Genomic DNA, 26180 nt, shown 5'->3' on the forward strand with positions numbered 1-26180 from the left:
GATTTCCTGCCCACCCCCACCCCCGACTCCCGCTGCCAGGCCTCGTCTCCCTTCTCTAGCCCACCCCAGCGGCTGCCTTGCCCCCCACACCCAGGATCCAGGCCGCTGTAAGACCAGCGTCTCCTGGGCTTCTAGTTTGCCAGGGGAGGAAGAGAGGCACAAAGGGACTTTTGCGTGGCAGCCCAGGGACAGGGACAGTTGTCACCTAGCCTGGCCACTGCAGAGGCCACCCAGTGAAATTTCAAGACAACACAGGCAAGATCGCCTGATAATGCAGCATAAACCCAAGCTGGTAGTCCTGGCCCCCGCCCCCCACCCCCCAGAACCAAATCACAAACTGTGAAAGACCCACCAATAGTGTTCTAGAAAGTGGTAGCCATGGCAACAGAAGGAGGCATCCCATTTCTATGGTAACTGGGGTGGCGAGGCTGTTGGCTGTAAAGTCAGACAAACCTACTGAAGCTCTGTTGACTTAAGAATATGTTTTATAAATCACCAAGTTATTTTTATGGTAACCCCGCCCCTGAAACCATAAATCAGGAAAGCAATTTACTATCTATTAAAATGACCAATATGTGCAATGACTTTCATTTATAAATTATGTATGCCACAGTCATCTGTAGAAGATTGTGCTTGCCTTCCAGAATTGTTCTGGGGTTCGCAGTAGGGATCTGCGCGCTTGCAGTCTGGTGTTCCAGGAACAAGGTGATGGCTGGACTGTGGTGCATGGACCATCTTTCGGGTCTGGCGCTCACGTGCTGTGTGACCTTGGCAAGTCACTTCCCTTCTCTGGGCCTCAGATTCCTCACCAGTACACTGAGGGTTGGACTCGGTCCCTTCCGAGGATTCCGAGACAAGGCAAGGCTGCAGGCAGTGGGGCTCATCACAGGGCCCCTGGCTGCGGTCCAGGCCCAAGCCCCCTGAGGCTTCAGGTCAGTTTTTTTTCACCTAATTAAATCTGCCCAGCGGGGGAATATGGCATTTGAGTTAATCCAGGCAGAGTCAGTGATGCAGAGCAGGCGGGATGGCCAATTGGACTAAATAAATTGTCAGTCGAGTTGAGTTTGGAAACCGAATTACACTCATCTGGCCTTCCCTGGGCTGGGCAGGCCCGCGGCATGCTGGGCTGGCTGAGGGCTGCAAGGGGGCGACGGGGGAGGGGCCTCTTTGGAGTCTAATTTCTTTTTAGTCTATCAATAAATGGGCGGTCCTGGGCAGTCCATCCCGGCATCCAGGGGTCCCTGCCCCTCTTCCTTTTCACTAGTCCTTCCCCCTTGGCTCCCAGCTCAGGGAGCAGCAGGTGGATGAGTTCCCCACGATGCTACACAGAGGGGGTGAGTGGAAGTGTGCGAGAGTTTGTGCAGAGAACATAACACGGCCGAGTGGACACCAGTTTGGGCAAGTCCATGTTTGTGGGAGAGTCTGGGGGGAGAGGGGATGAGGGGGAGAGACTGTCAGCGCGCAGTGGGTGTAGACATGGTGAAGGTGTGTCCCCTGTTTATGCGACCTGACTCCAGGCATGTGTGAAAGGTTTGTGTAGATGGTCACCATGTGTAGTGTGTGGTTCCTACAGGGGGTAGGAGTGTGTGTGTGAGTGTGTGCATGCGTGCACGTGTGTGTGTGTTAAGACACATGAGGAGTGGCGTGTGTGCTTGTATGTAGATAAGGACATGTATGGGGTGTGATGCGTCTGCGTCTGTGTGTAAGGGCAGGTATGGGATCGGATGGGGCACATAGGAGCCCTCTCTTAGGGGAATAGGGCTGGCTAGGCACTCTGGACACGTCTTCTCTGAGATAAGACCCAGCCCAGGGCTGTGACCCTTTTCCATGCCCGAGATAGTCATTCACACTCTAGCCCTGGGGTGTGCTCCTTTCTCTGGAACTGTCTCTGACTGAGAGAAAGAGGAGAGAGAGGGGAAGGGTAGGGAAAAGGCCACAGGGAGGCAGGGCTGTGGTGTTCCGGTCAGAACCCCTCCTCCTGTCACACTCCCCCTCTCATTCCTGGGACCCAGCCTGGGCAGTGGGGGAACTGAGGCCAGGAAAGGCAGGGCCCAGGCCTCCAACCTTCCAGAGAGAGGCTTCCTTGAATTCTCTCACGACCCTAAAGAGCTAGGCCATATCTAGAAAGGGCTGCCCCGACAGCTATACTGGCAAATTTGGAGGTGGCCGCAGTCTCCGTGTTGCGGTTTCGTTCCAGGATGCACATTCTTTTATTGCATTTTGGAAATGAAAACATGTCATAAAATGTACACATCCTTAAAATAGTATGTCTAACCCCATCCCCAGTGTGCTATTATTCAACTCATGTCATGTCTTAGATCGATGGTGCCTTAGATTTGTGAAAACATGGTCGTTAGAAACCCCAAACACCAGGGAAGAGGAGGCCCTCAGAGGTTTCTGGTCTAAAAGCTGCCCCCTGTGGCATGAATGGAGAAACAGAAGCCCAGCAAGGAGGCCCAGCAAGGGAAAGGATCTGCCCCAGGTTACAGAACTCTGAGGGCAGACAGAGATAACAGCGTCAGTACTGGGCTGCAGCCTGGAGCTTTCATGGTCACAGCTTCAGAGCTTTTGCTTGAGATGCCCACCCAGGCCTCTCTGCTCCCGGGGCCCCACCTGCCTTCCAGACCCCAGGTCAAAGGGAGGCAGTGGCCGGAGCAGAAATGACAGGATCTTGAAGTTAGGATCAAACCCTACCTGCACCTCTGGCCCTCATGGGTCCCGTCACAACAAAGTGCTTAGGATCAGAGCATCGCAGACTTAGAGAAGTGAAGACTCTTACAGTCATGACACAGGAACCACCGAGTTGGGAGGCAGCTGGGGGACTGAGGTGGATGTGCCCCTCCTCCCCCATCCCAGCACAGCAGCACTGCCCTTCCGAGAGCCATCCACGCGGCAGGTGGGAGGCTGGGCGCACGCACCAGCACAGTCCTGGCTAAGCAGCATGGGGACCCGTCTGCCCAACGGGGGCTAGCCCTGGTCCTGGAGGACACAGGGAGGAGTGTCCCCTGAAAGACAGCCCCCCGGAGCAGTCTCTGGGCACAGCACCAAGGAGATCTTACTTGGTGACGGCCAAAGCCAGACCCCTCAGAAGGGTGATGGAGAGGCTGGAAGTAAGAAGCTCTCCCTGGGGGTGCTGTGGGAGCATGCAGGGGGCAGGAGTGGGCTGAGGCCTGCGTGATGGACAGGAAGGCGGTGGAGTGTGCTGGGGGAGAGGGACTCAGCAGAGACACAAATGCAGGCTCCTTGGTCCCATGCTCAGAGACAGGGTTAGCAGGTGTGGGTGGGACCAGAAACTGACCTTCCACCTGGGCCCTCCGTGGCTCTGATGCCTCCAGCCCCATCCTCGCACTGGGGATCCATGAGGCCAGACGAGACCCAAGCACCAGACAGCTCGGTGTATAATGAAGCTCATGAGCCCGGGACACCCCGGAGACTGGGAAGCGGGCAGCGTGGCAGGAGGCGAAGGGTCCAGGTCTGGCTTCGGAGGCCTGAGTTTGAGTCCCAGCTCCACCATGGGCTGTCTGACCACAGCAGGCAAGTGAGCGCTGGGAAAGGCAGGCCCATCATTTTTCAAGGAGGGACTCTAACAATAATAATAACACAGCCTGGGAAGTCGGATGCTACGGAGCTTTTAGAGCAGAAGGCCAGGTGTCTAGGCTCCCTAAATCCCAGGCAGAATTCTGGGGTTGGGAGACACCTCGAGACTGCCAGTTCCCTTGCACACTAGGATTCCAGGAGTTGGGCCAAGGCTTCTTTCCACAAAAATCTAAACACAGCATTTTCCCCCCGAATTATTGGGGGGGAGGGTGGAAGTTATAAGGAGCAGCAGCAAACAGCTAACGAGAGAAACGTTTCATTTCAGAATTTTTCCCTAATGTTTTCCTCTCCTGCTACCACTTGCCTGCTGACGAACTGGGAGCAAATGAGAGCCTTGTGGGAGCCAACGGCCTTCAGAGCCCATTTCCCGGGGCCACAGACCCAGGCCAAGCCATGTCTGAGACCCAGCACACCAGCCTCCTGCCAGTGAGGAACTGTCCTCAGGGTAAAGGTGACTTCACATGCCCACTGCCACGTGGTTATCCACGTGAGCCCCTGCCGTGGGCCCGGGAGCAAAGGAGGCTTGGTGGGCAAGGACACCCAAGGTCATAAGGCAAGCGGAGTGGGAGCCAGAGCTCCTGGAGTTCCGGCCTAACTCTGCTGATAAGATGGAGGCTGATGACGGCAGCTTCCGGGGCTCGAGGGGTCCCTGCCTCCTGCGCTCTCCATGCTTCGGGTCACTGAAACCTCACACAGGTCTAGGGGGAAGTTTGACTGCTATCATTTTTCAGACGAGGAGGCTAAGGTTTACAGAGGTGGAGAAGCTTGCCCAAGCACCCGGAGGGCCTCTGCTGTGCCATCAGTCCCAGCCTGGTTCGAAGGCCTGCTCTTCAGGCCTCCCGTGGGCAACCCACCCCCCACTATATCCACAGTGCAAGTCAGCCTAGCTGTGCCCGAGAGCCAGACCTGGCTGCTCTGGCTTGATGTGGACCCTTAGACAGCCCTAGCGAGGTACACAGGCCTATGTGCCATAGGGAAGCAGGGCCATGCTGTCCCCAAGTGCCCTTTGAGTTCCCTATGCCTGGAGGGCTGGCTGTCAGGGCCCTGGAAGGTCCCACCAGAAGCCGACATCCCACCCACGCCTGTGACCTGAGAGTCCCTCCAGGAGACCAGACACATATATCCTCACCCATTAGCATGTTAAACTCGGAGAAACACCAGTATTGCACGCAGGAAATTGTTCTGTTTCAGAGTTCAGAACCATGTTTCTCTGTCTCTGCTGCACTTGCTGAGTTTTCTGTTTGTAAGTGATGAGTGATGGAACCCTTCAGAGTTCCTCTTTTGCTCTGCCTGCCAGGGAGCTCAGTGACATTCGATGCTCAAGTCTAAACTCATCTTTCACCCAAGTGCAGGGTATCACTATTTCTTCTCTTTATTATACCACTCCTATGTTTTCCTTTCTTCTTTATTTCTAAGGATTCTGTTATAAGTGTGTCTTATGTGCCTCAAAACTTTTGGTGCCACAGACAGTATAAGAACTATGTGACTGAGGCTCCTAGATAAGAAAGTGAATAGGAAGGTGCCCCCATCTAGGAGATACAGGCCTCCTATGTGTGCAATTCAGTAACCCTGATGCAGATGTCTCTGATGGTGACCACCAGTGATGGGGACCTCTCATCCTGGCTTTGGACAGCTCTAGAGGTATGCATTGATTTTGTGTTTAAGTCAATCTCCCCGCCTTTCTCCCAGCAATCCCAGTTCTGCCCTCTGGGGTCATCAGAACACGCCTGCTCCTTTTCCCTGTGACAGCCCTGTCCACACGGGCAGATGGGCCTCCGGACCCACCGCAGAGCTGTCCCTCCTGCAGGCCAGGCCTTCCCTGGCCTCCACCACATTCCCTCTCCTGGGCCAGCTCCCCTGCTTCAGAGCCTGATTTGGTTAAGTGCTCACTGTGTGTGGCTGAATGGATCACACACTTTACCCTTTTGGATTCCCACAATCATCTCAGTGACTGGAGTGTTTAGCTTTGTTGAGCCCCACTGTGCTCTGCTATGAAGTAATAATAATCTCTATTACCAATGTGATCTCATTTATTCTTAAAAACTTCTCAGAGGCAGAGGTCATTACCTCCATTTTGTAGATTAAAAAAAAAAAAAATGAGGCTCAGAGTGGTAAAGACATGTGCCAAAATACCAAAATCCACAGAGCTTGAAAGTAGAATCTAGGTGTCTCTGACTCTAAAGCCACCCTAACCCAGGGCTTCCACTTATACATCTCTCCCATGTCCATGTAGGTAGCCTGGGAGGAGGACATTAGTCTTCCCATTACGATGACATGGGGTACAGCTGTCGACGTACAATAATCTTCACATTTTGAATCACATCTCTCTCTCTCTCTCTCTCTCTCATAAACACACACACACACACACACACACACACACACACATCAACAGCTGTGCCATCAGCAGGACAGTCTTGATTGTCCCCATTAGACAGATGGGAAAACTGAGGTCCGCAGCTCCATCATCTCCCACTAGGAATCTAATGGGAAATCGCTCCCAGGGCCCACTTGTATTTCCTCATCGAGTTAGTGGTCTTGATTCTCAACAAGGGTGTGCATGTGTGTAGTCATATGCATGTGTTGTGGAGAGGGGAATAAAAAGATGGTTCTAAGAGGGACAGCTCAGGGAGGGCAGTGGACACAGTGCAGGTGGGGCCACAGCTGACTGCCCACCTGCTCTCTCTCCAGTGAATATTTATGCCTTATCCCCGGGCTGTGCAGGGCCCAGAGTGAACAAAAACTGGCATGACCTCCAGTAGGGGAGGCTAACAGGTATCAGGGAAACATACAAGCAAATATGTACCTGTATGAGGTGATAAGGGCTTTCAGAGGAAAGCACAAGGCATCTGATGGGACTTGAACAACAAGTCTTGAGGTTCGAGTGGTTTCTGGGCGGAAGTGACAATTGTGCCGAGGTGGGAAGGATGGGTAAGAACCAACGAGGGGGAAATACAGGTTGCAAGGAAGAGCAATTTAGGCAGAAAGAACAGGAGCAACTTCCAGTCCTTCCATCCCTTGGCCGTCAGCAGCATCTGAGATCGCCCATCACCCCCTCCTTTATGTCACGCTCCTAGGCTCCAACCATCTCTTGATTTTCTCCCTACCTCACTGGCTGCTCCTTCTCGATGTCCTTTGACAACCTCTTCCCCTGCCTCGAGCGATCAGGGTGCCCCAGAACCTGGGTCTTCTTCCCCATCTACATGCATTCCCTTAACGATTCACCTAGTTTCCAGCCTTAAATACCATCACCCATTCAAATACCACCGAACCCTCCCTGATGTCTCCCTGCAGCTCAGCCCTTCTCCTGAACTCAGGACTTGGGCATCTGACTCCTTAGCATCTTCAGGGGGAGGTCTGATAGCGCTGTCCCCAACTTGACAGGCCCCCTGAGCTCCCAAGGAGCCCCCACTGACCGCACCTCTCCAGCCCATGAAGCAGCAGCTCCATCCTTCCGGATTCCTGCCCCAGACCTTGACACCTCTCTTCCTGCCACACCTCGAATTTAATCCGTAAGGAAAGGCCACCGACGACAACGAAGCTTGAAACCAATCCAGAGTCTGACCCGCCTGCCCAGCACTACCCTTACTACCTCCGTCCCTGGCAGGATCAATCATTTCCCCCCGCCCCCGGATTATGGTAAGAGCCCCTTCACTGGTCTCCCAGCTGTCACAGCTCCTGGTGCTCGAGAATTATTTGCAACAGACCAGCGAGATGATCCTTTTAACATAGAAATCTGCCAGTGTCCTTTCTCTGCTCAGAACCCTTGCAGAACCCTCAGATCCCCATTTCTCTCAGAGGAGGAGCCAAGGTCCTCCCGTTCCACGCGGCCCCTGCATGATCTGGTCCCACACTGCCTCCCCCCTGCCAAGCTCCTCTCCTGCTGCTGTCCCCTTCGCTTGTTTCAGCCACACCCGCCTCCTCAAACATGTTCTCGAAACATGCCAGACATACGCCTGCCTTAGGGCCCCCGCACTGGCTGTTCCCCCCACCCCGGCCAGACGCCCTTCCCCAGGTATCCTCACAGCTCATTCCCTCAGCACCTTCTGGGGCTTTCTCTCAATGAGCACCCCCCGGCCGATTCCAGCTTCCTTCCTCTCCTGCCCCTCACAGAACCATCATGAACCATCATGGACTTCCCCAGCTTTACTGATGCGTGACTTACAGCGGGCCATGTTCAGCCCATCCGAGGGGCCAGCTGCGTGAGTGCTGGTACTTTCCACCATCTGATTTCTTTACTTTTGGTATTTATTCTTGGCCTCTCTTCCACCTTAGAATGTAAGTACCGTGAAGGGGCCAGATCTGGGGATGGGCGCTGGCCCTGCTGTCAGGCCCAGCCATGTGCCACACACTAGTAAGGAAAAAGGGGCCCCTTCCTTGGGGACCAGGAGCACAGTTAAGCACCAGGATGGCCTCTCTTCTGTGGGAAGGTCATGGATATCTGCCCATGTCTGCTTGTCTCACTCCTTCAATCTATGCAATGAACACAGCGAAGTTTACACCTTTCATCCTCCTTAGGGGTTCACGTCCTCTGGCGCCCACGTCCCCTCCTCTGCATGGACAGCGTGCGCCATCCCTGATTCACTGACACGGCGCCGGCGTCAACACTGGCGAGGTACACAGACACTGACTTCAGACTCTTGCTTATGCCGGCACTGACACACTTAACAGCAGATGTATGTGGACACTGGTGCAAGGATCATCTTTGTCTATGCATCTGTGACTCATCTGGTCACTGATCATCCGGCTCGGGCCTCACCAGCCTCATCTCCACAGAGGCTGTTTGTTACACTGGCAGTGGGCAGAGAGACTGAGAGCAGATCCACGTCTACACGGGCAACGGGGACACTCACTGATAGCAGACTCATGCCTCCGCTGGCGCGGGTACCACCATGTTCCTCTCTTGACAGTGGGCAGAGCCAATAAAGACCTGGGTGCCCACTGGCCGTGAACACAAATGAGTCAGGACAGTGGACACGAAGGCGTGAAAGTTCCTGTTCACTTCCAGCAGGCCGGCCGGCTGAAGACATTCATTGTGGAGTGTAACAGCTTGAGGCCTGCCTCAGGGGCATCCCTGGCATGGGGACGTGGAATTCAAAACCTGCATGCCAGTCCTGGAGTGTGGCCACTGGCATTGGGGGCACATGGCAAGGAGATGAGACCTTTTCTATTCCCAGGGCCTTGAGATCACACAAGGTGAGTAGAGACTCAGGTTGTGTGACTCCCAGTGCCTCCCGCCCCCTCCCTACCCCACGCCCGGTGCCAGGCCCAGCCAGCCTGGGCTTAAAAAAAGCACCAGGAAATGTCACTTTCTTTTTGAGGAGGTGCGATGGGAGGAGATGGCCCAGGCAGTTTAGCTGCCGGCCTATTCAAAGGCTGGGAACGGTGACAGTACCCTTAAACCCTGAAGCTGGTTTCCTACCTCCTACCCAGGCCGCACAGAATTCCAGCCCCTTCCCGGCAAGCAGAGCCTTACCAAGTGCCAGGGGCCCAGGGGCCCCAGTGCCTGCCTGTCTGCCGCCAGGCCCCTGCCTGCTACTGCATGTCTACTCTGTCTGTCCCAGCAGGACCGGGTACTGTCCACGGTGCGGCCATTCCCCCATCTGCCAAATGGGGCGGGGGTGCGCCCAGACCCCCTGGAGCTCCTCCTCTACCCCCTAGGATCCCTATGTTACCCACAAGAATACCTAGATCCTACTGGAGACACAGCCTGGCCGAGAGATAAGTGAGGGTGGAGGCCTCCTCAGAGGAGAGAGCTCCGGGGACATCCGACCATCCATCCATGCAGCTTTCGGTGGTTTGTTCATTCATTCAATCATACAATATTCACTGAGTGCCCATTATACACCAGGCACCATTTTTCACAACCACCTCCAGAAACAACAGCTTTAAATAAAGCTCCCAGCACAGAGCTGGGCACCCAGTAGTTACTCAGGAGCGAGGACACAGACATCTACCATGTGCTGACCCTTTTCCCGAGCCAGACCCATCCTGAGCACTCACACATGTCCCATCTCACTGACCTTGACCAACTCTGAGTTCTGCACTGTGGTGACCACCCCATTTTTGTAGGGGGGGGGAAACTGAGGCATGGAGCGGCTAGGCTGCCCATGATCAGGAACTTGGGAGGTGATGGAGTTGGAACTGGAAACCCAGCTTTGTCTGACTGCAGAATGCAGGCTCTCCACCACTCTCCCAGCCCCTCAACACCCATTCATGGAATGAAAGCCTGAGGGAGGGAGTGAAACTTTGTGTTGGTGCAGGTACGGGTCTGTGACCATCTAGAGCCGTTGGCACGCGTGAGCATGGGGAGCACGTACGTGCAGATGTTTGTGTGTTCGCCTGTGGGGCTTTTTTATGGAAAGCCTTCCCCTTGTTGTCTTGGTCTTGTGTGTGCTGGAGCTATACTTAGCTGCAGCCGTGACTGTAATGAGTGGTTAGCGGCACACCAGGCACTCTCATTGGGACCTGGTTTCCCAGGGAGATCGCTGGGGCCAGTGTATGTGTGGAGGGGGTGCAGCTTGGCGCTGGGGAATGCTCTGGGCTTTGGGAGGGAGCCTGGAGCTCACAGCTCCATGCATCGTGCAAATGGAGGTCCTCAGCTCCTGCTGGAAGAATCTGCTGTAGGCTAGCATCCTCTAAGCCTCCAGACCCTACCGCCCATGTCTGTGGTCCCTCTACCGGCCCTTGCTGGATAATTAAAATGAAAGCCTCGGAGCTCATGTCTAGACCCTGGGGACTGATGACAAGAAGCAGGGGCAGACGATGTGTCTTGGAGTTCCCGAGCCAGGGGACTCAGGAGGGTGCCTGCCTCAGCCAGGAGAGTGGCACTGTCCCCTTTTACACTGTCCCCTTTTATAGCCTGCTGGTGCTATAGGAGAGACTTGCTCACCGAGGCTGGGGACCTAGGGAGGAGAAGTGGCCTCCTGACCCCAGGACAGACCGAAATCAGAGGTATGATTCGTGCAGCCTGGGGCTCAGAGCCCCCCCCCCCACTCGCTGTCTGCCTTCCAGTGGCCACAGGGCGTCCAGAAAACTCTGGACCCAAGGCTTCCCTGTCATGGGGCTCTGAGTGCAATTTCTTTCCAGCCTGTCTTGCAGCTGCTTGATCAGAACCTCTCACCTTTGAGTATGGGCTGGTCTCCCGGATCAGTCCTGGCCCCCAGCTCCAAGCTCCCTCGCTCCACGAACCGTCCACCCCTGCATCTGCAAACCTAATTTCTCTGCTCGGTGGCTAGGTTTCTCTACCCTGCCTTGCACCCTGAAGTCTTCAGCTTCCCAGTCCTCTCCTCTGGGATATTTTCTTTGAATGAGAGGTGAAACTTCCTTTCCTGCCTTGAAGCCAAGGCACTAGAACAGTATCCCTCCATCGATCCTTAAAACCATTGATTTGAGCACCCATCTGCCAAGGTGCCCACCCAGTGGGATGTCCATTCATACCTTCTTCCTACCACCCATTCATCTCCATCCATGGACCATCCTTTTATCCACTCTTTCATCCACTTGCCAATCACCCATCTGACCATCCAACCTCCTCATTCTTGACCACACAACTTTAGCATAATAGAGTGGGAAGGAACATAGCACTGCTGTAACTGACCTTCTCAATTGCCCAAAGATGACCTGGGGATCTAGTCCTTCTATCACCACTTACTAACTAGATGGATGGCCCATGCAAATAAATTAATCTCTCTGGGCCAGTTTTTCCTTCCTCAATGAAATGCAGATACTATCTCATTCTTCCACCTGAAAGGGCTGTGGTGAAGTATGTCACTTTAGCAAGGATTTATTGATCCCATATTATATAACAGGAACCATCATTCCTTGAGCTGACCCTCCTCCTCAAAGAGGCTGCAGCTGAGCTGGGGAGACAGGAAACCTCAATAGGGCAGCTCAATCAAGGGCAGGAGAAGTTCTCTGGCAGAGCAGACTGTTCAAGAAGGAACAGAACAGGCAAAGGCAGGACACAGGGGAGCAGCTAAGGAAGTGGCAAATGTACCTGGAGGCCAAGGGTGGGTGGTCTGGAAAGACATGTTGGGTAGGATTTTCCCAGGGTAGCACAACAGAGTTCAGGAAGGCCATGGGCATGGAAAGACTTGCCCAGCTGGTACAAAGCACAGCGATTCCTTACTCTGAGACTTTTACTCAGGTCCCCAGACTGCCAGACGGAAAAAAAAAATATCTGCTTGGTGACAGCCAGGCCTCAGGAGACATGGTTCCTGCTGCCTAGAAGAGAAGCCAGTGCCTGGCATTTCTAACCTTTGTGCTGCTAAATACATCACTGGTGACAGTGGTTCTTGCCCCTGAGGCTGTGGGGCCACCGGACAAAGCTTCCACAGCTTGCTTCCTTGTCTCTGTGGTTCAGCCCTCATCATGCCAGCCCTCCCAGGGCATCTGAACCCAGGAACAGGTTCAGTGGTGCCCCTGGTAGGGAAGCGTGTCTTGTGTGCTAGGCACAATGCTTCAGGCTCTGCCCTCCGAAGCACACCCCCACCAGGAGCAAAGAGGCTTGGCCAGATGCCACCTGCCTAAGCCCACACTGAGGCCTGTGCTCTCGCCTCTACCTGTTCCCTCCTCACCCTTCCCCTGCCCTTGAGACAGCAGTCTCCAGCATACATGGCCCTGCTTTGAACCATATTTTCTCCCTCACGAATTATCTTTCTGCCTCTGCTTGGTGCATTTACCCGGCTCCCCTGAGAGGTAAGTGGCACCATGATGCACAGTTTATGGATGAGATAACAAAGCCCCCCCACCCACCAAGACAAGGACCATGCTCCGGGCATGTGGGCTGCTCGGGCGCCCAGGTGGGAGCTCCCATGGCAATATGGGGAGAAGCACACCGCCTGGGCCTGGCCCTCAGCAGGCGCCTGCTCTGTATGCCACCAAAAGCCCTGCCCTCATCCTGGGACTCTGGTGGCTCCAGGTGGCCCAGTGGGTGACTGTGTTCCTCACAGCTGCTAAGAGAACCCCTGAGGCTGAGTATAAAACATTAATCTCTAAGTGGTAAGATGCTGGCCCTGGCGGGAGGCTGTGGTCTAAAATATCTTCAGAGTCCTGCCCTGGTGACAAGACCCACGGGAGTCACACTTCCCTGATCTACCATCCTCATGGGCGGAGAAGGTCCCTGCGGAACCAGCAAAGCCTCCTGGTTACAGCAACCCCTTCTTAGACATACGTTTCATGTTCTCCAAATCCCCTGGGGGGAGAGGCCAGTGTCTGCGGGACCTCCTAGAAAGATGCCTCATGTGCCAAATGGTGAGAGTGATCAGGCATGACTGGAACACCTGTGTTGGACCATGCACTGCACTAACCAGCTTTCTGGACCTTATCTCGTTGGGTTCTCATGGCAGCCCCTTGAAGTGGGAACTCTTGGTATCCCCCCTTTACGGCTGAGGTGGCTGAGGCTTACAGAGGTCACACAGCTAATAATCACCGGAGCCAAGTTTGGACTTAGGCAGTCTGCTCCAGTCTGGCCCATGAACACTACACTGACCATCTTCTCAAAGTCTGACCCAGTGAGAAGCAGGTAAGCAGCCATGGGGGGCTATGAGAATGCAAATTGCTGAAAGACTTTGGTCTGGAAGGGCCCTTTCCCTCTGGCTCCCATACCAACTTCTCTCCAGCCCCAGCGCCCCTGAGAGGACAGCATCCCCACAGCTTGGTGGCAGCCTTGTGTGGCCCCACACCTCGTCCTGACTGGCACAGTTGGCCTTTCGGGAAAAGACAGAGGTCGCCACTGTGGTGAGGCAAGGGCCCCCTCCCTGAGGCCCAGCTTCCTAGACGTGAGGACTGTGTGGCCCCTGAGGCCATGGGAGGGGAGGGAAGAGGAGGGAAGAGGACCACGGTGGAGACATAAACACCACCAAACACCAGGCTGGCACACCCAGAGAGCCCATGCCGCGAGACCCTGCCGCCAAGAGCACAGTGGGGTGATGGGGAGCTCTGCTCTTCTCTTTCTGACCTCCCACAGTCTCTCAGCTCTCTGAGCCTGGCCCTGGATACTGGCCTCTCGCGGGGTCTTCACCCCTAGGCACACGGGTCCGCTCAGGACTTCTGCATGTCTCACGGCCCCTGTTCCCCAGATGTCACATGTCTCCCTCCCTCCCTGCTTTCAAGTCTTTGCTGAAACATCACCTGGTTTCCTGCCACACTGGTTAAAATCCTCGCCACCCCCCAGCACTTCCTGGCCCTACCCTCTGTGACGTAGCTCCACAGCACTCCCCACCATCCAACACACTTTATATTCATGTGTCCATTTATTTCTCTTTTATTCTCCCTACGCTAGAATGTAAACTTCTTGAGGGCAGAGATTTCTGGCCATGTTGGTCTTTACTCTATTCCTAGCTTCTAGAACAGTGCCTACCTATTGAGTCAGGAGGCACTCAATAATTACGTCGACTGAATGAAGGAACAAGTGAATGCTAACAGCAGCCCCTGGCAGGAATTACCGAGAGCATCTTTAGGGTAGAGTATGGGTGTAGCGCGAGAAGGCCCTTCCTGCGCTGTGGATGGAGAAGGAAAGAGGTAAGGCGGGGGCACACCATGGGCAGGGGGCCAGGGGCTTGTGGGCAGGCCCGGAGCCAGAGTGAAGCAGGAGCAGGGCTGCCAGGCTAGGTCTGGGGAAGGTCTGGACCCGGCCAGGGTTGAAGGGGCATCCGAGGCCGTGCACAGGCTTGAGAAAGCTTCCTTTGGCGTCTGTGGCCCAGGCCAAAGCTACATCTAAGCCTGGGCAGAGTGAAGCTCCGAGGCCCCCTGAGCTCAGCTGTCTGGGGCTGCCCAGCTAATATTAGCTCATCCCCACCCAGCCTGGCGTCAGCCTGGCGGGGCAGGCCAGCCCGAGAGGGCACCGGCCCCTGGCACCCACAGGAGCCCCGGGCCCCAGAAGCATCTAGGGTCTGCCTGGCCCTTGCAGCCAGTGCTCACCATGCATTGCCTGTAAAGTTAGACACGTTGAGGCCCAAAGCTGGGATACCTGGTCCCCTGCCCGCCAGCCCCCTCCACACTGGGGGTCCTGTCAGCGTCTCAGGTGCCTGTGCTTGGCTCCCCACCACAGATGTCAATGCCTGCCCCCCCCACCCCTTTATTCCGCGGCACAACTTCTGTCTTCCATCTCCCTCATCGCCCACTACACTGGGACAAGGAGGCAGAGCAGGGACCAGTGGCCCACATCGACCAGTGGGGACACTGAGGATCAGAGGGGCCATGGTCTGTCTGTGACACCCAGCAGCTTTGTGACAGAAAGCAAGATGGAATGCAGGCCCTGCCAAGATGACATCCCTGAAATCTGGCCCCTGGGAGACAGACTCCGGAAGCGGGAGACCCCAGGGCCAAGGTAGGTGAGGTGACCCCTAGAGAGTTATTTAAAAGGGGAGTCAGTTTCCGAAAGAAGGAAGCCGACAGAGAACAGCTGACGGTCTGGGTCTTCCAGAGCCAAGCACCGGCGAAAAGACAATAATGGAACCTACGATAATTAAGAACTTATTATGTTTCGGGTTCTGGGCTAAGTGCTTAACACATTCAGGCCTCTCCCCTTCCCTATGAGTCAGGCGCTATTAATATCCCTCTCGAGGTACAGACAGGTTAGGGAACTTGTCCAAGGTCACACAGCTGGGAATTGCTGGGCCAGAACATGAATGCAGGCCTCCTGGCTCCAGAGGACACGCTCTTAGGAGAGACTGGGCTCCAGGTCACACTGTCAAGTGAGGCCTCGAGGTCCATCCACTTTCAGCGGAACATGTGACTGGGACTCCTAGCCGGGGACCTTGGGACAAAAAGCATCCTTAAGATTTCAAGGGGAAGAGTTTGTGTTGACAGTCAGTAACTCATAGAAGGAAGGGGGTGACAGAAGGGACAGGGAACAGAAGGAGGTGGATGGGGAGGAAGATGGGGAGGGACAGCAGAAGAGCCTGGCTGGCCTCCAGGAGGAGTCGCAAGAGAAGTGACACTTGGGCATTTGGTCGGACCACCTGGGCCTGGGAACACTGTCCCGGCAACACGTGTGTCCTTGTGTGAGAGCTCGTGAGTCCTGGTTGAGGAAACTAGTTCCTCAGTCTCTGAGCTCCGGTTGTGGGGGGCGGGCCAGGGGCTCACTGGGCTGAGCTGGAGTGAAAAAGGAGTTTGCTGAGGTGAAGGGGGAGGGATGGGAAAAGCCTCACGTGGCCCTGGGTGGTGACAGTGGCAGGTAGGACCTGTCCTGGCTGCTGCTTGCCTCCCCCCACCCCCTGCCCTGACCAGGACACTCCACAGCCCCAGCACTGCCTTCGTCTCTGTCTCTCCATCACTGCTCTAGGCTCGGGGATGGAGGCACTGTGTCCCCGGGTGAGGCAAGGAAGAAGGGGGTCAGCTGGGAACAGGCTCCAGGGTATGGTGTCTGACCTAGGTCTTGAACTCTGGTCTCCTTATCCATCTTCTCAATAAATATTTATTTAACACCCACTACATGCCAGGTCCTGTTCTAGGTTCTTCTAGTGAAAGAAACAGACGGCAAATGAGATAAATAAGTAAAATACAGTTAGATGGTGTTAATGCAAAGGAGGAAACAGGAGAGCATGGAACGGCAGGAGGTTGAGCTGAGCTGGTGACATCCAAGTCCAGACCTGAAGCAGGTGCAGGAGTGAGGGGGAGGGGGATGCTCCGGGTGGAGGGAACAGCAAGAGTAAGGGTCCTGAGGCAGAGGCACAAACACTGTATTGGTGGAAAACCACAGAGGCCAGAATGAGAAGTGGGAGAGAGGCAGGAGAGCAGAAGGGAGATGGTAGGGGCCAGGAGCTCATGTGGAGCCTCCGAACCCTCAGGAGAACTTGGGCTCCTCCCTGAGTGAGACCGGAAGCTGGGGTTAGCAGAGCACAGAGGTGGCTTGGTCTGACTAGCATTTTACCCAGGATGGCCCTGGCTGCATGTGGAGAAGGAGCCTGAGGGGGGACAATTCCCAGTCATCCAGGGTAGAGAAGAGGATGGCTTCAACTAGGGACCTAGTGGTGGAGGTGATGTAACACAGTTGGTTTCTGGGATGCTCTCAACATGGAGGCAACAGGATTTGCTGATGCGTGAGAGAAAGGAAGGACTCAAGGATGGTGCCAAGCGCTTTGGTCTGAGAACTTACTGGCCTGGGCCTCATCCCCAGGCCTGTCACCCTGGTGCCAACTAATTGGGCACAAAGAAAGATCAGAATCACCCCCCTTGAAGCTCTTCCACCCTGCACACACCCATTCAGGCTTCTCGGTGTCCTGATACTTCCTCTCAACTGGGAATGGCTGCCCACCTCAGCACTTCTCAGAACCGAGGGTGTGTATGATTCATCTGGGGATCTTGTTAACATGAAGGTCCTGACTCTGGAGGTCTCCGGTAGGGCCTGAAATTCTTCATTTCTACCCTGTGCCCAGGTGACATCGGTGCTGTTGGTCAGAGGACCACGCCAACTGGCAAGAGCCCCTATGTCCCCAGCCCCCAGTTGAGAGTCTCCCTGCCCGGGAGCGGAGTCAGCATCCTGAGCACCCCGGCCCCCAGATCCAGGAATCATTCTTGAGGGACAGAGCCCAGGAGCCTGACCTTTTGGAAGCAGCCTGGGTCATGTGAGAGTCAGTCACAGGTGGGAATTCCCCCATAAGCACCCCTGCAGCCCCCAGACCAACCGCTGCCGAGAGCCTTGCCCAGGGCCAGCCCCACCAGGCACAGAGGGCGCTCACTGCCCCACAGCGCCCCCTGCCCCATCAAAGCTAGCCGCCCTGCAGCATTTCCTCTCTAAATGCACCTCTCTGCAGCTCCCACAGGGCACATGGCCAAGGGAACGGCCTGCAGAAGAGGGCAAACAGGTGCCACCTGCTGGGCCTGAGGAAAGCACACGCTGAGGAGGTGGGACCCACAGGTTTATGCCCGGGAGTGCCTGGGAGAGCCAGGGACGGGTCACACCAATCACAGTGGCAAGCCCAGGCAGGGCGTGATTCCTGTGCCTTGAAGGAATGAATGAGAGCAGGTGGAGAGAGCCTGAATGAATGTAGGAGAAAAGGAGGAAGCTCTTCAGATCCCTTCCCCGGGGCTCCTCCCTGCTTGGTGTCAGGGCCCTTGGCAGGAGAGCTCAAATGTGTCCTAGAAAGGGGCAGGGCTGAAGATGTGGATGGACACCTAGGGAAGGACTAACTTGGCACCCACAGTGACTCCGGAAAGCTGAAGTCCAGAATTCTTAGGCTCCTGTTATGTCCAGACTGGGGAGGCACTTGGTCATTTGGAATGACCTTTGTACTTCATAGAGGCCCACCCTGCAGCCTGAGGGGGTGCTGGGATTGGCCCAGGGGAGCCTGGCTTGGTTTAATGGCTCAGCTACAGACCTTGCTCTGGCTTAGTTGCCTGATGCCCACAACAGGGCAACTGTCTGTGGCCTCATCTCTCCATGCACCTGGACCGGTCCTTGATCCTGAGGGCCCACCTGGCCCAGTCACAGGCCTCCAGAAGTGTCCCCAGTGTCCTCCAGCTCAAATCGTGCAAGCCTGGCTACTCCATGCCCAACCCTCGCTCCCCAGAGTGGTCAGCTAGGGCAGGAGCGGCCAGGGTAAGCATTAGGGGCCTTGTGGAATGGGTTGTCACATTCAGCAAGTCTAGAAGAGACACTGAGAAAGGGAAAGAAGTATGCAAAAACCTGGAGGTTGGAATGAAGGCTGGAGATGAGAAGCCCTGGGAGGAGGCTGGCAGAAGGGAGCAGCTCATGTCCGGGTTCCAGCGCAGAAGGCCTCGAATGCCATGCTAAGGGGGAGCCAGCATTACCCCTGGCTTCCCCCAAGTATCTACCACCTTGTGCAGGACAACTTTGGACCTTCCCTGAGCCCTCTGCCATTCCCCTGTAGGCATATGGAGCCCCAGAGCCTGCACGGCTAGTGGGGGGCAATGCCGCACCTTCGGAAGACCCTCTCCCCGGGGACTGTCAGAGCACGTCTTAGCCCTTGAGGCTGGGCCCTTACCTACCCAAGTTCAGGGCCCACAACTTGATGAGCAGGAATCCCAGACAGGTTGTGAAGAATGAGTGTTTGCTGGGGGAGGAGGGTAAGGAGATAGAAACCCTAGCCTGGGCCAGAGACCCCACTATCCTGAAATGGCAGTGGGAGGCAGTCCTGAGCAGTGGTTCTGGACAGAGTTCCAGTGCGGGCAGCCCTGGTCCGAGGGCTGGCTCTCCCGCTAGGGAGCTGAGTGACCTTGGGTAGGTTACTCACTGCTTTGAGCCTCAGCAGCCTCATCTGTGACATTGGTGTGATGATAATGATACAGTTCCATGGCAGTTTTGTGAGAATTAAATGAGAATATGGAAATGAAGCCCTTATGAAGGATACATAGTAAATGCTTTTGTAAATAGCAGCCGTTAGTATTATGATTCAAGAAAGGAAAGGGGTTCTAGAAAAATCTTGCTAGGAGGATGGTAAGAACAGAATTTGGGCCAACTCTGGGTTGAATGACTTGCAAACATCTGAACCAGATGTGCTGAGTCCTGGGTGGGGGGCACAGGGGGCCTGGAGAAGGGGGATGGGAGGGCCATTGAAGGCTTCATCCCCCTCCCTCAGGGGAGGAAATTATGGGGGTAAGTAAAAGAACAGCATGTGCAGGTAGTACCTGGTGCTCTGTTAAAACTGAGAGCCAAAAGAGATGCAAATGGCCAGGCCCTGGGCGGAGAAGATGAGAGTTGGAGTTTCACTAATTCCCTATGTGGTTTTGGGTAAGTGTCTTCCCCTCTCTGAGTCTGCACCTCCTCCACCGAATGAAGGTAGTGGCTAGAGGTGGCCCAGGAGCACCCATCTTCTCCAACAGCCGTCATGCATGTGGAAGGTAGTCCCTCCTACCCAAGGGGTCTCCATGAATCAGGCCTGGGCAGCCAATAGTCCTCTTTTCCTCGGACCCTGTCTCTAGGGAAGGGAAGCTCAGGCCGTTGGCTAGCCTAGGGGCTGATGGGAGGGAGCGGCTCAAGGCCCTGACCTTTTGGTCCAGAGTGAGCACACTGGTCATGGGACCGCTCAGAATAGCCATGGCACTATATTCAGCTGTCTTGGGAGGCCCCAAGATCCCTGGCCCAGGCAGCAGGCCCTGAAATGAGTCCCCTCCGGACTCCCCCCCCAACACCTCTAAGACAACCGCCTGCCTGTCTTCCCAAAGCTTCTGGCAGATAGCAGGCCTCCTGCCCATAGTCAAGGAGCAAAGACATCTGCCTCCAGGGCATAGAACTCTAGACACTCCCTGAGGCAAGGCGAAGGTGCCTGAGGACTCTTAGGCCACAGAGTTGGCAGTTAGAGATCTGGCTTTCTGAACCAGCCCCCCATCTGCTCACATGTGGCCCCTCTCAGGCCACAACTTCCTCATCTTGTCATAACAGTAGCTCCTATTATATTGAGTTTGTAGGAAGCTCAGAGTCTGGAGCAAGACACAAACTTGAATCAAGCAAAGCTGCTAATGAACATTTTATTACATACCAGATAGCTTCTCTGAAGGAAAGGAAGGACTCTCAACCCTGACCCAGGGTGTGGGGTCTGGAAGGCATCACCAAGGAACAATGTTTCAAGCAGGGTGTGAAGGATGAAGAAGTACAGACCAGGAGGAAAGAATGCTCCCCAGGGAACAGCATGTGCAAAGGCCCGGAAGCAGGGACGCCTGGCCCAGGCAAGAAACTGAAATGAGGCCAGGGTAGCTGCAACTCAGTGAGCCACAGAGAGTCAGGCCAGAGGAGACTGAGGAGGCAGGCAGGACTGGAGAGTCCAAAGTATGGTCCAGGGAAGCACCAAAGGGTTTTAAACAGGCAAGGGAATAGGCTGACAGATTCATGAGTTAAAGAGACCTCTCTATGTGGTGGCCAAGTAGAGAATGAACTGGAGGGGGCGGGAGCTGAAGGCAGGAGAACAGCTGGGAGCCGCCGGAGGGGTAGGTCTGAGGGGAACATTGGTGGCTTGCACCAGGGTGGTGGACGTGGAAATGGAGGGCAAAGGACAGACTCTAGAGAGCCATGAAGGGGAAGGATAACACGGATAATCAGAGTGATAATAGCAACCAACATTTACTGAGCACTTACTGCACGTGAGGCCCTGTGACAGGGGGCTCTCCGTACACCAACTCAGTGACTCTTTCATTAACTCAATCATAGGGCCAATTTAAGAGGTGAAGGGGCCGAGAGACTGGGATGGGGAGACACTGGTTTGTGATTTTTCTCTACTGACAAGGGAGCTAGGGCGGGGGGTGATACCACCCAGAGTCCCAAGGACACCTATTAAAGCATCATAGGAAGGAGAAAAACAGCAAGTGGGGGACAGATACACTGTGGTGGGGGACACAGGGGGTGGCAGCAGGGAGAGTAACCCAGCAGCCCCTTCTCCTCCGCTCACGGTCTCCTTCACATGTTACCATGACTAGAAATGGGGCCCTGACAGACTCTGAGGTGGGGAGGGAGTCTCTCAGAAGTCCCTGACAACAGCTCTCTCTCTCCGCCTCTCACCAAGACTCCAAGAGCCCTGTATCGGCTAAGACCCAAGGGAAGAACAGAAGTCTCTTGCTGGGCTCTTCACTCCAGCCACCAAGTGCATTTCCTTCCCAGGGAGCTGAGGAGAAGTTAGGGCTGCCTTGGGTCCCAAAGAGCAGGGGACAAGGCAGAGAGACAGACAGCCAGCATCAGAGGGGAGGTGGGCAGTGGGCTGATGGGGCTTCCCCAGCTTGGGAACCACTGGGACTTCCTTGTCATTTGGAAGGTCAAATGACTGTCACTTGAAAAGGGGACAGATCTCATTACACACACACATGTACACACCACATACTAAGGATACTCTCTGGCCTACGGAACAAGGACCACCATTAGCCCTGACCTGACACAGAACGATGTTCCTGATGAAAACGTGCAAATCTCAGATAAAAGCCAAGAGAGAGAGAAGGACAGGTTTGAAGGCAGGGCTGCCCCAGGCTTTGCCAACAGCCCTGCCTGCTCCCACACCCTCATGGCTTTGCGTGCCAGGACTGCCATCCCCTGCCATCTGCCTGGCTAATTCCCACCTGCCCCCTAAAGCTTACCCTAGCATTGCCTCCTCTGGGACTGTGCGTCCTCTCAGAGCCCCCGGAAGCCCCCTCACAGCCCTTACCACAGAGAGTCACCATCGTCCTCTGTTTGTGTGTGTCCACCCTTCACCCCATCCTGTGCCAGCTCACCTCCCCACCCCTCACCCTCTCAGCACTGGTGCCCAGGAAAGTATAGGAGAGGGGACCCAGGGAACCGGCTGCTCTAGCTCGCACTGTCACCCCTCAAGGGGTCAGATGGGACCTCCTGCTCCAGCCAAACAGCCCTTACCTTCCAGAGCCAGCAAGAAGGCCTGGGGCAGGGTGGCCTCACTATCTGTCTGATCCACACGCCCACCACTGGCCTGGGCTAGAGCAGTATTTCAACCGAGGACAGGCATGAGGAACAAAACCGCTCACTAAGGCAGCTCAGGAGGACCAGGAGATCAAGGGAGCAAGCAGGAAGCTGGTGTGGGGTTTCATCCTCCTCAAGACACACCCACACCTGGGCAACACAAGGTCTCTGTCACAAACAAGCACCCACAGTGCTCTGACACCCAGAGCCTCAAACACACAGTCCGAGCCACACGCAGCGTCCCCCACACCAGGTATGGCCTCATGCACAGATGTTCTTATGCACACAGCCTTACACACACACACACACACACAGCCTCACAGGCAGTGCTTCACATGTGCGATGTCACACTCACCACACACAGCCGTACGCTCACACAGGGACACACTCACCTCAAGTTTCTCACACACACCCAGCATTTCTCTTACACATACAGTCTCCCTCTCTTTCTTATGTACGCGCTGTCTCCCACGCTGTCTCGTTCTCACACACAAAGTCCATCTCCAAACACATGGAATCTGTCTCTCTCACATTCACACAGGATTTCTGATACAGAGACTCACAGAATCTCTCTTACAGAGTCTCACCACAAACACACACATATCACACACACGTGCACAGGGGCACACGCATGCACACCCTACTCCCACAGTCTCTCTCACACATGTTTTTATTCTTATCCAGCCTTTCTCACATGTATGAAGCGTCTCTCACACCCACAGAAAATCCCTCTTACACAGAGTCTCTTTCACACACGTACAGCTTTTCTTCCACACGTACATGCAATGTCACATGCATCCAGGATTCTGGTCTAGCATCTAGAATACAAATTTAAATCCTGACCCACCCGTGTGAGGAGGGGGGAGGGGTAAACAAAGGTGACAGCAGCGGCAAAGCAGAGATGAGGGGGAGGAAGGGCAGGCAGCCCGCTGCTCCCTGCGCAGATGAGCCGCAGAGAGGCAGCGCAATGCAGCTAGGCCAGCCCAGCGTGCAGCAGGAAGCCTGGGTTCTAATCCAGGCTCTGCCCTCAGTTCCCCTGAGTGCCCTTGGACAGGTCCCTCCTCTGTGGGCCTCAGTGTCCTCAGATGTCACTCAAAGGAGTTAGAATGACTCTATGAGTCTCCTGGGGAGAGAAGGTGGTGGCACAGACAGTGGGGGGCTTCTAACCCACCTCCACCTCCCCAAGACACCCCAGCCCTTCGCTTAGAGTCTGCTCCTCAGTGAACACTTGAGACAATCAGGACGTTTCTGTAAGGCTTCGAACACCAACAAGACCCCAAGCCACACTAACCAGCCCATTTATCTGCATTGGGTGAAGGCCACCCCATGGCCTAAGAACGACAAGTGGAAGAGGATGGACGGTGATGGGCTGGAAGAGGCCCCATATGTCCCCCTGCCTATCCTGAAAGTCGGGAGCACAGCCCAGAACCTGAAAGCTGAGTCCAATGTTGGGGTGGGGGTATCCAGCCTCTTACTAGGGATCCAGGTGGGCGAAAGGACAATGAGGAAGTTGGGCCTCCTCCTTCCTTCCTGGGCTGAGGAGGGTGGTGGTGCTGGTGAAATGCTGTCCAAGGTCAAATGCAGGCTGAATGGATGGCTGCTGTAACCCAGGCCTTTGCCAACATGCCCCCAGCCCCAGCACGTACTGGTTCAACCTCCCAGTCCCCCTCTCCGGCCCCTCCCCACAGCTCAGCCACAGCCTCCAGTTACATAATCCCTTGGCTGTGGTGGCCTCTGTCAGGAGGAGAGGGGAGGGTAGACCTCTGAGGGTCCAGTCCATTCTGGGAATGGCAGGGAGCTGGCAGCCAGCTCAGGGGAGGATGGGGTCCCAGGAGACCTGTGTTCTAGTCCTGCTTCGCCTCTAGGTCCCTGAGTGACCTTGTGTAGGGTCTTCAGTGGCAAAATGAGGGGCTTGGTCCTCTCCCCAACCACCCCCCCAACACACAACATCTGTTCTAGGATTTAATGTATAAGAATCTGTCCTGCTCTCCCTCCTTCACATGCTAAAACATCACAGATCTACCAGGCCTGTGCCTAAACACAGCCCTTTTCTCCCTGTGGACACATCAGTGCCCCCCAAGTCCCCTTTCCCCACTGGCCCTCAGCACTGATCCTGCCCCCTCCCCGGCTCCATCCTCCCCACCTTGGCTCCTGGGAGGCGGAGGGAAGGGATGTGGAGCAGTAAAAAAGAGCAGTGATCTGCCTGGTAGGGGGGTGGGGGTGGGGGGCTTTGCTTTAAATTCCCAACTTAGACCTTCCCCCTCACGATTTAGGTTCCATTCAGACCTCACAGAGCCCTGGGGATGCAATGAACGTCTCCTCCAGGGTGGGTGGCTGCTACCAGGGTTTCCCTTTTCGGCTCAGTGAAGCACATAAAAACCCGGAGATTTCACCAGACCCCCTCTCCCATTCTACAAAGGAAGAAACTAATCCAGAGAAGCCTCTGAGAGGCCAAGGTCAGCAGCAGGGTGCCCTTGCTCTCCGGCAACCCGCTGCCATCCAGAAAGGGGAGTGGCCGATGAAGACACGCCCACCTCTCACACACCTTCCTGCAGGTTCCCTTTTAGAAGCCCCCACTCTGCTCCTGACAGGTCCCAGAGGCAGCACAGGCATAAGCATAGTGGCCCCCTCCACACCGCCCCCCCCCTTTTGATGAAGAAGGACAGGCAGTGTTCCCAGAAGCAGGTCTGAGGGGCCACGTCACCGTCTCCACAGCCCAGGCCCATCCATACCCACTACTTAATTAGCCATAACGATTCCCCCTTGACCATCTCTTCACAACAGCCCAAGGTTGTTCCCTGGGGAGGGGTGGTCTGCCTCAAGCAGCGGACCAGGCCAGGCCCTCCTCTGTAGGCCCTGACTGGCTCCAGATGCCTTTCCCTGGGAGGGAGGAAGGGCTCCCAGCTCCTCTCCCCCATGACAAAATCTAAAGGGCAGCTCACATCTTCCCAGTGTACATTCGCAAAGACACAAACATGCATGCACAGGCACTCCTGCACACTCAAACATACACACATGTTCTCTCCTTCCCACTAATATCTGACCCACCCAAATAGACACACCACCGTACTTACATAAATATGCACACAAATCTACTCATACACACAAACACCGATTTGTACTCACTCAGACGTATTAAATTTGGAAATACAGACGCAGACCTTCCATACCTACAGAACTAGTCACCCTCAAAGAGCACCCTCTTTTTTATCCTCCCTCTTATACACGGTTTCCTATGTATACACACACACACACACACTCTCTCTCTCTCTCTCTCTCTCTCTCTCTCCTTTCAGTTCTGGCTCTCTAAGCGCCAGTTCTGGAATCCACCCCCGCCCCAGGGAGACAGAGGACCCTGCCTTCCCCACCAGGCTCCGTTCTTTTGATGGAGAGATTGTCACTTACCCGCGCGTAGCGGGAGGAGTAGGGGTCCTCGAAGAGCGCCCAGATGCGCGGCTGCCAGCGGCGCCAGAAGCCGCCCGGCCGTCCGTCCGGGGAGTCGCTAAGCGCCAGGCGCTTGGTCATCTCCAGCTCGTCCTCACCGTCGCCTGAGTCGCCGGGGCCGTCGGCGTCCGCGTCGTCGGCGCTGTTGTCAAGGGGTGCGCCGCCAAAGCTATCGAGCGCCTCCTCTGCGTCGCGATGCTGGCGGTAAGTCATCCAGCAGCAGGGCTCCACGTCGGTCTCGTCGATGCCCCAGAAGGCCAGCTCCTCCTCATAGAGTGGCCCGCACACGTCGGCGGGGCAGTGCAACTTGCCAGTGCGGTAGTAGTTCAGGATGTGCGCGAAGACGCCTGGGTGGCGGTCGAAAAAGAACTCGTCGGCGCGCGGGTCATAGTCGAAATGGCTGTGGGCGTCGGGCTCCGCCAGCCAGGCGAGCCGTGTGCCGGGCAGCGTGCGCAGCGTCGAGCGGTACGTCTGGTGGCGCGTGCCGCCCACGTTGATCACGATGCGCTCGCTTTCGTCCCCTTGGCCCATCGCGGCGCCCCCTTAGGCATGGCGCGGCCCAGCGACACCCATGGGAGCGGCCGCCAGGGGGAGTTGGCGCCGGGGAGGGGGGCGCGGGGCCTCCTCCCCCCTCCCCCCAGCCGTCGGGGGGTACAGAGGATGGTGGCTCTGGCCACCCCAAGAGCGACCCAAGCCCCTCGGGGCGCTTTCTGTCGGGTGCTGGTCCGAGGGAGTGTGCGCGGGATCCCAGGGGTCTCTAGGCGCCAGATGTGGGGAGGGA

The 26180-nt window shown here is 55.6% G+C and overlaps 1 protein-coding gene across 1 annotated transcript in view; it reads right to left on the reverse strand.

Moving 5' to 3' along the window:
• Positions 1-25939, reverse strand: part of KCNC1 (potassium voltage-gated channel subfamily C member 1) — a 44072-nt gene extending 18133 nt beyond the window's left edge. The window contains exon 1 of the mRNA XM_004752079.3: positions 25361-25939. Within this exon, the coding sequence (XP_004752136.1) occupies positions 25361-25930 (570 nt within the window). The 5' untranslated portion in view covers positions 25931-25939. The remainder of the gene's footprint in view (positions 1-25360) is intronic.
• Positions 25940-26180: the final 241 nt, after the last annotated feature.

Source organism: Mustela putorius, unplaced genomic scaffold (genome assembly GCF_011764305.1).
Source record: "Mustela putorius furo isolate JIRA1106 unplaced genomic scaffold, ASM1176430v1.1 tig00003859_pilon_pilon_pilon, whole genome shotgun sequence".
NCBI classification, from domain to species: domain Eukaryota; kingdom Metazoa; phylum Chordata; class Mammalia; order Carnivora; family Mustelidae; genus Mustela; species Mustela putorius.